The 15,073-nt window shown below is 38.7% G+C and overlaps 1 protein-coding gene across 1 annotated transcript in view; it reads right to left on the minus strand.

The window, feature by feature from the left end:
* SEMA5A (semaphorin 5A) overlaps window positions 1-15,073 on the minus strand; it is a gene marked incomplete at its 5' end in the record, with an annotated part of 346,806 nt that overhangs the window by 71,068 nt on the left and 260,665 nt on the right. Inside the window, 3 exon segments of the mRNA XM_082303954.1 lie at window positions 1,951-2,098; window positions 10,028-10,171; window positions 12,326-12,507. Of these exon segments, the coding sequence (XP_082160080.1) occupies window positions 1,951-2,098; window positions 10,028-10,171; window positions 12,326-12,507 (474 nt within the window).

The following is a 15,073-nucleotide window of genomic DNA, read 5'->3' on the forward strand; positions in this document are numbered from 1 at the left end:
CCAAAGCTAAGCATTTTTTTGAAACCATCAACACGATAATTTTCAAATTAATAAAAAACCCCAAAACATTTCCATAGCTGAACTGGTAACCATTTTGTGACACAGCAGAGACAATGTGCTAAGACTGGTAATAAATTACAAAACCCGGTAACATTAATCTCAAATAAGTTATAATTAAGAAATGTTTACAGTAAAGGTTTTCCTAATTTCCTCACAGAGCTTCCCGAGAAAATTAGAACTACATATTTTTCATTTCAGACCATGTGAAGATTCTGTGCAAAACAAAATACTGCTTTCTTTCATGAACATTAGTATGGGATAAACAGGGATGACTGAGACACAAAACCTTCAGACTGTGCTGTTTTCTATGCTAGTCAGCAATGTTTAACAATAAATCTAGACCATATGTTTGCTTTTTTGTGTACCATTGGGGGAGACAAATATTTTGGAAAATGTGTTATAATTCTAAATTATTAGGTTAATTCTTAAAGTTCAACTGAAAGACAAGAACACCTGTTGGATGTTTTCAATCTACTGAAAACGCAATTCTACCACCAGGATAAATGTTAAAAAGAGAACAAATCCTGGGAAAATGCACAAAACCTTAAAATTAGAAAAAGGTAATAAATGATCCTTTCTCTAGTATTGAATTACTGCCAGTCTAACAAATAGACCACAGATGATGACAAACCTCAGAATTAAGCTTACTCTCTCAAATGAAGGCATATAAAAAATGGTTGAATATGTGAAAAAATGTATTTTTCTTCTACCTCTTTAATATTCTGGAACAAAATTGAGTACATGTTTCTCAGTGTGCAACATTAGGCCTGGCCATTAAGCACAACATGGCTAAAACCGAACTCTCATTTTTCCTTTGAACTGTGCTCATTCTTGGTCACTGGGGAGATTAACACTACCATCTGTCATTCACCAGTAGAATCTGTCTTCTGCAGTTTTGGCCACTTCAAATTTTCACCCAGGTTATGCTTTCTACATAATACCCCATTCAGTGACAACCCACCACTAGAATTCAAATTATCATGAAAAAGCACCCCAAGGTTCATCTTCTGATATTTACCTACACTTGCTAAGACACTGCTTCAGCTTCTCATTGTCCTGCAACAATATTCTTTCCTCTGGCTTTGACAGCGTTATCCATTCCAGAACGCTCACACCGAGGTTATCTTCCCAGTGTACTGCAGTGAACGTGTCACCCTGCTCTCTATATGTCTCTGCTTCACCCATATACTACTATGCATCGTCTCATTCACCTTCAAGGAAACAATGTCCCATTTTGATGTTCCCATCACACAAAACCTACCACCTATATTTGTTCAGATATAAGAAAAAGCCCCTATATGCTTTCCCATATGTTTCTTTTCATAAATCGAGTATCCATAAAGCACTTCTATTCATTCAAAATCGTCCCACTGTAGCTTCAAAGCCTGACGACTGCTAGGCTGCTGCCGTGCCAAGATCACTATCGCTATTCAAGCTTACTTCAGCACTTCCTGGTGGTTCAATGTATTCACTTATTGGCTCCTTGATGTATTTAGATTCTAAATTTATCTTTTTCTGTGCTGCACAGGACCTGATACACTAGAGTCCTGGGCTCATAGCTAGAGTTCCTATGTACTCTGGTGATAAAAATAAAAACCGTCATAAACCTGCCAAGGACACATCCACATCTGCACCAACCTTGCCTCACGAAGCTCATATTCTAGACGATATTGTGAAAAAGCTGAATTATATATATTTCTGACTGATAAACAATGTGAATTACAGCACACACGAGCAACACAGAGACAAACACGCTCTGGTCACTCATGTTAGGGGTACAACATACAGACATACACAGATGGACATAGGGACATTCACCCTATGCACATAGGGACATCCATGGCATATGACCATAGGTATTTGCTGAAGGGAAAGCTGAGAATTACTTACCACGCTGCAGCCAGGACAGTCAGGACCGTTTTCACATGTCCTGCGCCGCGCCTGGATCCCTCCTCCACACTGAGCAGTGCAGCGCTCCCATGGACCCCAGCTTGTCCAAAACACATGAGGGGGGCACAACAAATGCTCATTGCAGTACCTGTGAGAAGAGGAAAACAAGGAGGCAAAGAAACTATTTAGTACCAAGACAAGACCTCCCCCAAAAGTCCCTCATTTGCATTATTCAGAGAGATGTTTGTATAGGGAAAGATTTTATACAAAGGGCCCCTCTCTATTCATAAAGCACTGAAATAACAGTTGTCACACTGCACAGAGTGTTTAAACATTTGAGATTTTTTTAGGCTATAATTGTGTGGGTGAAGCATTTGTTTGCTTTATTCAGTGCCTTTATACAATCCAGGCGATACAATCACGTTCTTGTACTGCGAGCACGTAAGCAAGGTTGACAACTATTTTATTAAAAACAGTTGTGGCTATACATCTGGGGCAGAAGTGAGTCAACCAAACGGAAGGCAACCATTCATGCAGGCAGTCTTTTATCAGTCTCCAACTAAGCATTGATTAGGATCTCTCTCTCTCCTCTTCAGAGAGCTAAACTTGCTTTTTGCTTTCCACAGTGTATCCACTTTTATGGGTAAAATAAAAGCTAAAACACTGATTCTAGGCATAAAGAACTGTACTGTTTTCATAATGTTATTACTTTATCTTTTGAAGGGTGTTTTTAGCTATTATAATCTTTGAAGGATTTCCCAGTGGGCTGCAAACTGATTCAGAGGCCTACTAGGTTCTTGAGGGAAACAGGAATATTTTACTACTGAGCTGTCATTATTGTAACAAGACATTCAGATATGTGGGAGGTTCCCAACTTTTAGTAATTTTTTTCATTTTTTGTAAAAACCTAAGATTCCTGATTTTTTGAGCATGCCATCCAATAACTGTAGCCGTAGCATAAGCTGCTTAGGAAGGACCCTCTACACAGGTCCAAAGGATTTCGGCCACCAGCAAGTGTGACTGGGTTTCTTAAAGAGACCAAGCTGTTATTTCAGATAAAGCAAAGCCACGACATATTCAGAAAACAGATGACCCTGAAGGAGTGGTCTAATATTTTATGGATGCAGCTGGGTGGCTGCTCTTGTTCCATCTACTGACTGTCCTGAAAAAGCAAATAAATTTGTTAAAATATTTCCTCATTTTTTACACCAGACATCCAAAGTCCACTGTCTTCTTGCCCTTCTAACAAGTTTCCATCACTTTTCACTCTCCTGCAATGAAAATTGACTTCAGTAATTCATTTTCTACAAAAAGAGAAATTACAGTATAAACTGTTGTCATTTTCAACAAGAATAACCATAACCACATTTTTTCTTTTGCAGAAAGCCCCAAGATCCTCAAGCTCTAATTCTTCATTACCAAGGAATTTGCATGTTCAGAATTCTGTGGGAAAAAAATGTTGTTTGTGTATGTTATATACAACAGTAGGTTTATTACATGTGCTGGAGCCTATGATTCAGAATTTGTCCCTAGGTCTGAGCAACTCCATCAAAATTTAAAAGATTGGGAGTGGGGTAAATAGGGGATTCACATTTACTTTTGTGTTTGTGTATATTTAAGGAAACTATTGCTTGTATTGACCTCATCTGCTCTTTACCAGTAAATTGAGGGGAAAAAAAAAAAAAACAAACCCTCAAAATTTATGAATCCGCTATCTCAGAATTCTTCAGTGTGTGATTTGGGTAAGTAGCTTATACATAAACTACCTTTTTTTCCTCCTGCATGTTCAATATTTGCAATTCACAGTTCACATAATGCTATCACTGAAGATGCAGAGAAACATTCTGCTCCTGGATATTCTTCCCCCAAAACTCCAACAGCTGCACACATTCTTTGTCACATGCAGTCATTTATGTGAATGTTCGTGATAGTTTGTCTCTGTGATCATTTATTGAGAACGTGTACCCAACGAAACATAGATGAGACATCACCATTTATTTAGTCAAATGAGTATATTTTTTGCATAATTTCATTAGTTCTTAATGGACATGTGCTAAGTTAATTTGAGACACATACAGGATAAAGCAAGTCTGCCATGAATTTGACAATTACTGATATTCAGCCATGCAAAAAGTAAAATTAAGGGTGGGACTCACCTCACCTTAAAATATAGGCATGTACAGTGTAGCTGTCTATAAATGAAGTGGTCATCTAAACTGGAGCAACAGTTCATGGAAAGAAACATCCCTTTTAAAAACATTATTTATGTCACCCTAAAGCAAATGTTTAATGTAGGTCACACAAATACAGCCCTTAATATACTGATTTCTCTCCATTGACTATAAAGGCTGCATGTGAAACAGACATCTAAGCTCCCATTACAGCCAATGGAAATTTTCTCAATACAAGCTATGGAGGCTAGAACGATTAATTTGACCAAATTTAGGAATATACAGTAGAAGGAGACAAATCACTCTGCTCTTCACAGCCTGTATTGACTAAATTTCTACAGACTGTCGTGGAAGTTCAGACAGCTGACTCACATACAAGCACTCACATTTGTGGACACCTGAAGTAGGTGTGACAAGTCTCATTTAGATGAGACTCATGACACTATACAGTGCGTCTTTTAGTGTCAATGTGCCCTATCATCTGCTCGCTTACTTAAGCAGAAGACAGAAAAGAAACCTAACAACTGACTCGGTAAGCACGTCAAAGGCTGGCAAATTCTGTTAACCAACACTATTTAAAGATGCAGTTGAAACTACAAGATGAAACTGAAAAAAGCCTTAAAATGCCTATGCGAGCTACTTAACTTCAATTTAGGAAAAAATTTTTTTAAGAAGTCAACAGAAGTGAGTGTCAACTTTTCCTTTTTTTCAGGAAAAGAAAAAAAAAAACAACCCAACCAACACAGCATACAAGTAGAATCTTATTTTCATTTCAGCCAGCCAGCCTCTGAAAACATCAGGTATGTTTTCACAGCTAGAGACATCCCTGCAATTGATCTTTGAGAGCTGTGCTACAGCACGGGGCTTTGAGCCAAGTTTCATTATATCTCTTCTTGGCTGCATTTCAAGTCACTCTAACCGTTTTTCCCTTTTGCTCTTTCTTCCCCTCTCAATTTTGTTCTCAGGACCCACAGGGCTAACATTTTACAGTAATTCAACAAAACATGCAATGCAAGAAACTTGAATCTGTGAAACTACTGCCCTCTCCCCTAATCTAACTTCAATGAGGTCAGAAGGGAACCTAGATCAGCCTAGAGAAATGTGGTCTAGGTCAGCCTAGAGAAATGTGGGTTTTGTACAGTGACCCTTGCCGTTTCCCCTTGCAGTGAATCCAAGTTCAAATGCCCTAATAAAGCAATTGTCATACTGGGGGAAGGGAGAACATCCTCTGTCCAGTTGTGTACACAACTACTAGTTCCTACAGTAATATTTTAATTTTTACTCCAGGCAATTCCAGTACAACTGGAATTACTATTCCTGTTCCTATGAAGATCTCATCCTTCAGTAAAACATCAATTTATTTCAGTGTTGCCATGCAGCACTGAGTACCGCAGGCTAACTGCATGACAGCTAAAAATGTGTCTTTTATTCCACAGAGAGATGCTATTTAATTTAAATACATAGTTCTTAATTTTGAACTAACATGTATTTAAGAAAAACAAACTAACCTTCATCACTGTCTGCCCATTCCTATGCAATATACTGTTATGTAGTGGGTACTTGTGATTACCAGCTGGTGACTTACTGGGAAACACAGACTATACAGAGGTTGATGGGAATTCTGGATTCCTGTAATTGAAGGCAGACACATGACACACACATGCCTTACTGGACCGAGATTGCTGAATCGACAGAAATCCCCACCCAGGAGACTGTGGAAGGTGGTGAGGGCCAGGGCATGTGCTTCCAGGGGCTTCTGTGGAAGAAGAGAAGGAAGCAGAGGAAGCAAGGAGGATGGGAGCACACACTTCCCGGCAGACAAGAGAGCCATGTCAGTGCAAGCAAGCCCAAAGCCTCGTGGTGTTTGACTTGCTCTGCCGAAGGTGACCGGGCTTGTTCGCACTGCTTGGAAACAAGTGGTGCTACAGAGCAGGCACTTGACTCTCAGCAGTTCCTCCTTCTCATGGAACCAAGCCCAAAAGCTCCGAATATCTGCTGAGGATTGTGTGCAAATAAAAGGTGACAATATCTACTGCTTCTAATCATCTTATACACCCCAAAATTTCCAGGGCTTTCAAACGTTTACTCCTCATCTGAAGCCAATTTATTTTTCTACTTCTGATTTGCCATGCTTTTTTAATTTCCTTTTTTCCTATGTAATAGAATATAACTACACTCACTAAAAACAAGGGATTCTCATTTTAATGTCCCTCATTTCTACACAGATAGGAGGGAGACCAGTGGACTTAATGAGCCCATATCCACAGCATCTTCCATAGAAAGGAGAGGACAAACATTTTCACTCAGTGAAAAAGTCAAGACAGGATATATAGACTCTATGAACTAAAACTTAGAGAGTTTTCCAGCAGCTTTGGTGAATATTTCTCATACAGGAAAACCCAGAAATCTTTAAGCCTCTAAGGAATTAAGCAGGATTTCTTCCATCTGGAGTCTTAACTACAAAATTATTTTATCTGATTAGCAAATTTTGTTGAAATACTATTTTTACTCCCTCTCCATATTCTGTCTAAACACACATCAGCTGCACTTTTGACCTATTTCTACAAGGCGAATTGGCTTTATAATATCAGTCTTTGCTGCTATCTCTCAACATCCCCCACCCCTTTAGCAACAGAGCATGCAACAGCTTAACCTATCTGCAACACTTTAAATTGGTAAATATTGCCATTGATTTCAAGGGAATGACCAGCCAGCACAGAGCTGCCTGATACATTAGCCATGATAGGATCATGGCTTTCATGAGGTAAACCAAACATAACCTAGACAAACATTTAGCTCTTAACGCATGAACAAATACTCTCAAACTGAATACGCATTCACATCTACAGGTGAATTTACCTCAGCTATACGCTGCCTTTTCTGTGTTTGCTTTATATGGAGTTACGCACTGGACTTCTACTGAAATCACTGTTTGTTGAAAAGCTGTTTCAAAGTTTGGCACAATGTTGACTATGGAAACTAAATCCGGTATTCATGCCCCTGAACATGTGAAGGTGACATGAATACGCACTTTTATAAAGACAAATGCACACAATGCATAAACTAACTAATTCTAATTTTTACTAAGACTACACATATGTTCATTTTACATATGAGATGGGCCATTGAGAAAGTAAAATGTTAGGCTATTTATAAGCATCAGTTAATTTAAATGAGAAAATCTGAGAAGCTGCTTATTGGTACTCTGGATACAAAACCGAGGTAAAGGTTTCTTGGGAGTTACTGCATGTGGAATATTTGCTCAGCCTGCCTAAATGTACTGGGCCCAGTTCTCAAAGGAACTGTTTCCATTTGGTGCAGATGTATCTCCAGTGGCACTGGAGTGCAGCAGTGAATTAGGACTACTGCAAATACTGGTACTCCATTGCCCTCAAAACTCCCTACAAACTGTCAGAGGCCTGAGGACACTTATAAAGCCCTAACAGCCCCAAACAGCCTCACCTGGGACCTCTACCCACACCCATGGGCCCAGGAGCTCTATTTAAGCTCTGCCAGGGACCTTCAACCCTTGCCTGAGCTGTGCTGGTGGAAAAGTGCTGGACCTTGTCCCTGGCCCGCCACAGAGCCTCTTGGCTTCCCAGCTGGACCTCAGACCTGCCTCATTGCCATGATATCACCCATTATCTAGACTCTTGATTGAATCTGGCCACAATCTTCAGGCTTGCCCTGCTCCCCTGCTGGGGGTGGTGGGGTGGGCCCTGGGTGGTGAGTTTCCCAGGACTCTCTGTTTTTTATAGCTCTGAAAAGATTTATCCAAGTACTTGGCCTGACACTGACAAAAATCCTGGCAAATAACTGATGCCTCATTCCTCTAGCTGCTTTACAAATAATATGACAAAACTTCCTAACATACCACACCTTCTGGAGATAAATTTTAAAAGTACTTTTGGAAAAAAAAAAACAACCAACACACACACCTTTAAAAGTATCAGCACACATCATGGATAAGGATAACAAACAAAATCAGGGTAGAGGGCGGAAGGTCAGCTGTGAGTGAGCTACTGAGTGAGAGGAAGGTGCAGGGCTGGTGAGAGTGGAGGGTGCTTCAAGGAGACAGGAAACAGCAACAGAGGAACTGTGAGAGAAAAAGGCATCCTGCAGCAAACTCACAGGCACGTACATCCCAGAGCGCTGCTGAACTGGACAAAGAGGGAAAGGACAAGTAACCTGCAGGCTACAAAAGCAAAGCAAGGTAAGCCTGCTGTTTCTTCAGAACTTTTACATACCAAAATGCAATCGTCCTAAGCTGCTATTATTTCAACTCATTGTAAGTATCACTTTCCATTTTGTAACTGTTTTTTTAGTGCACCCATTTTCCTAAGACTGGACATTTTCTCCTATAATTATGGAAATATTTCTCACAGTTTTCTGTATTTCTCTGAAACTCCTTATTGGACTTTTATTCCATGTTAAACTTAAGATGAACAATGACTACTAACACTCACAGTCCACCACCAAAAAGTCTATCCAAACGAAACTCTTTTCTTCTATATTCAGTCTTATTGTGTCCTGCCCTGGACTGACCTCTCAGTTAAAAAAAAAACAATAACTGTTATTCATGCTGGGACAGAGCTATGTAACAGCAGATATAATCTACATTTGGTACTGATGGCTTTTTGGTTGGGCAACCTATTTTCAGAGAGCAATTTACAAAATACCAAAATGCTCTCCTCTGCAATGAAATGGTAAATATTCATGGCTCTGAAACAGCAAGAAGTGTTCACATGTTTTGTGATACTGATCCTTTACATTTAGAGTTAGAAAGATCAGGTCTTTGATGATCTATTAACACATAAATGTGTGATGCAACTTCCCTTTGATGGAATCTCTTCATCTGAAGAAATGCCAGAGTTGGTGTTTAATTAAATCTCTCACTGAAACTCATCATAAAGGTTACTGAACCTTGTTTTCATGCAACAGCAACATAGGACACTAAATCATCCATACAGAAACATTGAAGTAAGCTGCAACTGGACATTCAGAGCAAACGTATCCGCATATATCTCTTGGAATGGATGACTACAGTATTCCAAATTCTTACACCAACACCAGTTTTCTGCTATTTAGCTTTTTGGCATGCCTCAGGAAACAACATAATGCATCTAAGAGTTGCAGTTTATCTGAATATATTCTAGTTTGATTTAAAGAAATATTTAATTCCTGTTAAAATTCCTAACATAAAAATTACAAATTAGAGACGTTAGGGTGCATGTAAAATGGAATCAGAGGCCTGAACTTTACGTTCTGAGCTAGTGACAAAATACCCAGCCCAGTGCCAAAGCAGTGGATGGTGAAATCAAAATCTGAGCTGACTTATCTGCTCAGGGGTTAATATATATACAAACAATTTTAAAAAACCCTGAAACCTTACTAAAAGATATTTGAGTTCAAGGTGTATTATATTTATTGAATATAAAACAAAGCCCTTGAAACTTCCTTTCATGTTATATAGATGCTTAATTCATTTAAGACAGAAAAAAATGAACTCACAGCATCAGTAACATAGTGTTGTGACCTTACTATATTTTGCTCTGAATTCCAGGTCTTGAGGCTGGGCAAGTTACAATTCAAACACACTGCAATCAATTTTCAAGGAGAATCAATTTTCAGGGTCTCAAGGGACAGCAGCACATTGCTTCAGCACAATTCTCTGGCACTACCAGGGGCTCTCAGCTGGCTCAGGAGGGATGCAGCTAAGTGAAAGATGAAAGAACTGCTGCAGACCCACAGCCTTGCTAATGGGAATATTGCTATTGTGCAGCAGTGAAGTTAAAGAGAGAGGGAAAGGAACAGGAAGAGAAAAACAAGGCAGGTAAAGGAGAAAATGTCCTGTGGAATACAGCTGAGAAGAAATTAAAATAGACAGTGGAAAAAAGATAGCTCACCTCTCCTCACGATTCTGTCCCACACAGACACGTCCTCCATGTCGAGGGGTTGGATTGCTGCAGGAACGCTGACGAACTTGAAAGCCTATTCCACAAGTGGTACTACATGGTGACCAAGAAGTCCATGGTGTCCAGCCTCCATTTCTGGTAGAATAAAAAGCTCAGGCTCTGTCATCTGTTATACATAGCGAATGGCTGATTAGGTGTGACTGACAGCAGAATCTGGCCCATTAATATTTCTGTAGAAGTCATTAATACTGCATCGTGTTCCATTTCTTAAAGAATATTGAACTGAAATAAAGGTGCTTTGATCCTTCCATATTCCATGGTTTGTAATCAGCAACTGCTAAAATGACCCCATTACACAAGAAGTACAATGATATGAAGCTATTTAGTTGCTTTCGGTCACTTTATTCTGGGTAAACTTCCTCTGCAAACTCCTGTATCAAAGTTCTGAAGATAACTTTTAATTACATACTGTTCTAATTATTATTTGTGGGTCTTTTTTCAGGGAGATTAAAATGTCAAGTTTTGCTACCTCTTCTAAAAGGAAAGTGATTAAAGGACAAAGAGTAATAAGTAAGAGTCAAAATGCATTAGTTCTCAATTTCAACAGGATACTCTGATAAGGCGCCAATACCTTAATTGTAATGTAACAAAAAAGCTAACAGAATTCACATGCTGTACCCTGCACTTGTGAACTTTTGCAAAGGACACTGCTGTCCCTCCCTAATATACCCTAGGAAAAAATATACTGGACCAAAGATCTCAAAAGGAATTTCATACCCTCTCCTAAGCAAAAAGTGATGCACTTCAAGCAGTTCCCAAAATCTTTTGATGGCTAGCTTGCAGTTTCTGTATTGGTAGAAGACAAACAGAAATCAAGAAAAATAAAACTAAACTATAATGAGTTCTTGAGCTTTCATCATAAAAGCAAAAATTAAAATAGTGCCTTATTTGATTTTGAAATAACTTTTTTTAACAATGAAAACTAATTACATCCAGTAATAAAAATGATATAAGATTATTCAAGTAATTTATCACAAATATTACCAATTTAAATTTCACTTATCTTGATGCCTTGTTAATATAAGGGATATAAGAGTTGATAACACAGAAAAAAAGCTTTTGAAAAAAATAATCAGCTATCACTGGTAACACAGACAAAAAAAAAAAAAAAAAATCTCTGTCAGTGCAACGTTTGACCCACGTGGTAAAATGAACAAGATATCTGGATATCCATGAATTCTGTGAATCAATTACAAATATAGCACTGTTAACAGAAGTAAGATGTTAAAATAGTTGTGTAATACTGCCAACTGTAGTATGTGAATCAAGTCCCAAACCATGTTCAAAATTCCCTTCTAAACCTGACAGCCAACAACCGTTGTCTGAATGTTCAGTATCTCACAGCATGCTCATCTTTTCTACCATTCTCCTGATCTGATGTTATATACTATATTGTTATGTTTTAATAATTTTCCTAAAATTGACTAACTCCACTTACAGGGCTTCCAGTTATCTTGTGCAGAAGGATAATCAGTTTTATTCACTACCATGATGTGCTTCTGATGTTGTGGTTTTTTTTAAAAAAAAAAGGCAGAGACAAAAAGTAGAAAGAATCCCTGAAAGTAAGCAGAATGCACCAGTATATAAGTTTCACCTTGCAATTAAAGTATGTATAATGTTTAAAACATGAACTCCTAATGCAGTTCAGAATACACAGTGTTTTGAGTCTCTCTGAAATGATCTGCTCTCACTCTTTTTTCTGGGAGTGGCTGCATGCCTGAGGAAGACAAAAGAGTGGCTGAAGAGTGGCAAACAGTCTGGTAATAGATCTAGATGTCATGATACAACCAAAAGATATAATGAAAGCATTTTTTCCCAAGGTAGAATGGGGGAATACAACAGTGACATGAGACCTCCAAAAAAGTAAACAGTCCTGGCTTCCAGAAAAAAAGTTTTATGACTTACAGAACTGAGAAAAATGTATCATACTTTGGATATTACCTAACATTGATTTTTTTCTTTCTAAGCTTTTGTTAAAATTAGCTGAGGACAATATTATTTGGTACACAGCACTTGAAATCACTATTTGCCATCTGGCTCATTCTCTCTCCCCCAAAGTCTGAGAGATACTTTCTAATGTCTCATTTGCTGTGGCCATTGCTGTGAGCTGTTTCATGCACTGAACAGGATCAGTGGATTGCAGATGAGATTTCAAAGGGTGGATTCTATTCTGATTAAGTTAAAAACTTTTAAACCATAAACGATAGAACCTGAAATTGTTTTGTGTACCTGGAACAGTTGGCAATCTCCATGGTTGGTCCTTCACACAGCCAACCTCCGCACTGAGGAGCAGGACTGTCACACACACGTGTCCTGCAAAGGCAGGAGCCAACACTGGCACCATCGGTGTGAGTGCAAGGTTTCCACTGCGACCACGTTCCAAAATGCCCATCCACCGTCAGATTCCTCATCTAGAAACAAACACAACAGAAAAGCTTACCTGAGGCCTGACAGTTCCTTCATACAACCTCTTAATTCTGCAGTACGTGGAGGTACAGCCTTCAGCCACCACTAATAAACGCCTCCACTGGAGAGGTACACCTTCCAGACAGCAAGCTCCTCTGATAATTTCTATGGCTGCATAATTCCCACCACCTCCAGCTGACCTGCGACACTGGATGCCACCACTATAGCAATAACAATAGTCACAACTAACTGTTACCTTTCACAACCATGCTCGCCTACAGTGATTCAATAGAAAGTATAGTTTCACTTTCTCAGTTATCTTCTGATGATAGTATGCTCTATTTCCTAAAATTTACCTGTGATTAGGAACCTGGATACTGACTGTAAAACAGCATGTGAAAGAATGCTTGTGGAAACCCAAATCTAGATCAAAAGGAAGAGGCAGCAGAAGATAATAGTCCAGGGTAACAAAACTGGATGAATCAAATCTCCATGATGAGTGTCTTTTTTGACAAGTTTTTTTAAGCACGTCATATAGCACCATTTCATAAAAGTGAAATGTGGTTTTAAATATGACTCTCTTTAAACATTAGATGTAATTATATGTATAAATCCTAAAAAGATCTTCAAAAAGCAGCACCTAACCCTACATGATGAGACAGCTTGCTCCCGCTGAAGTCAATTCTCAGCACCTTTGGCTGGAAGGGTTGGACCATTCTCATCTTGACTGGAATGTTTCCATCATGCAGCCATAACACATGTTAATAAGAAATCTTCACTGTCCAGCTGAAACAAAATGTGCTAATGGAAACTGCAGCAGCCTCTGTGGTTACTGGGATTTATAAAGAAAATGGGGCTGGACATGGAATTAATCTCTCTTAATAAAGACAGGCTTTCATATCATTAATTCTTTTGGTAAGGTGACTAATCTGTGATCATGAATGGAAATGATGGCCACTTTTTCACGTAAATTCTAAAGGATTTGCCTTTTGATTGTCGCATTTTAACTTTTAGTCAAAACAGCAGTACTAACAAGTGCAGACTAAATAGCATTTAAATTCACTTTTAGATAAAAATAAATATGTATCAGTTGTAGTCATGCATATTTTATCAAATGTGTAAGAATGCAACACTTTAACATTTAGTTATATATTGAAATAGGAACTACAGTTGTAGATTGTCATGAATGACCTGAAATGGTGTCTCCCTTTGCTATTTTTAGTATTGTTTCATTTTAACAGTGGTGAGGGAAGTACACATTTCACTAATAATTTGAATATACAAGAGACTCAATTATAGCACAAGACATGTTTCCACTGCCACACTGGGTGCTGGCTGATTCTTTCCACTGTGGTAAAGGTTCCATTATTTTACTATTAATTATGTTTCTCTTGATTTATTTTTCACAGATATAGCTTCTCTACAGAAGAGCTATGTGTATATTCTGCCAGCTACAACTGACATAACCATAATTAATCATTTCAAAATTCTGCTGACAGCTGTTTATTGAAAATAACTCACCAACCTTTGCTCATGCAGAGTATACACTGTTGTTTTTCATAAGACAACAGGAAATACTTACGTCTAGTTAAGCGACAAGTAAGCCCATTCTCTCTTACAGTGCTGGTCTAACAAATATATAGTCCATAAACTAGCAATGATATCCCCAATCCAATTAATGTCAGAGATGTGAAAATGTCTTTACTGCTTTCTATTTCTATGCTGCACCAAAGCATCTTTGTTGTTGCACCTACAATTATAAACTAAAGCTACAGTTGTCTATGGTTACCATAATTTATATCAAGTAGCAGGGAAAGTATTCACAAAGCTTAGCTGAAAGCTTGAGCTCAGAAACACATACTGATGGCAGGTTTCTCTTTCTTGATTTTTCCCTTACTCCCGTAAAGATCAACCCACTGCAGTCTCTGCTGGTCCCCATGACTCACCTGCTCTATCTCCCTATGAATATCTCCATTTCACAAGTGATATCAAACCATTTAATCACAGGACTACAGGAAAACAAAATGTACTGATGAGGGGCCTTTTTAGCCCTCAACAGAACCTGTGCCCATTAACCTTTCACCATCTGTCACGCCTCAAGGGGAAAATTACGATCAAGCAGTCAATATGGCTGTACTTTCCTGACATGACTACACTCTGCTTTCCCTCTCTACCACCCTGTTTCTGTCAGCCTTTCCCTTCTGCAGATACCGCTAGTCCCTTCTTCCGTCTTAATGTCCCCCAAATATCCATCTTCTTTGCCTTGAGCCTCTCTGCACCCACCTTGTCCTCCTGGTTTGTGCCTCTGCACTCTGAGTCAAGGTCACATCATCGGTGACCCAGACCTTAAATCTGCCACGAGCTCTTTGGTTTGAGATTACTTTGTGTAGAATTCAGTGGCTCTGGAGTATTTTCTGAAGCTGCTAATGAATTCAGGTAAGGTGCCATACTATACTCTTTGCCTGCGTGCAATGTTTGCTACAGCTGTAAAAATAAAGCCATTTCACATTGCATACGTATGTAAAAAAAAAAAAAACAAACACCAAAACCAAAAACTTTCTTTAAAATTAT

The sequence above is a fragment of the Platalea leucorodia genome (assembly GCF_965183815.1).
Source record: "Platalea leucorodia genome assembly, chromosome: 1".
NCBI classification, from domain to species: domain Eukaryota; kingdom Metazoa; phylum Chordata; class Aves; order Pelecaniformes; family Threskiornithidae; genus Platalea; species Platalea leucorodia.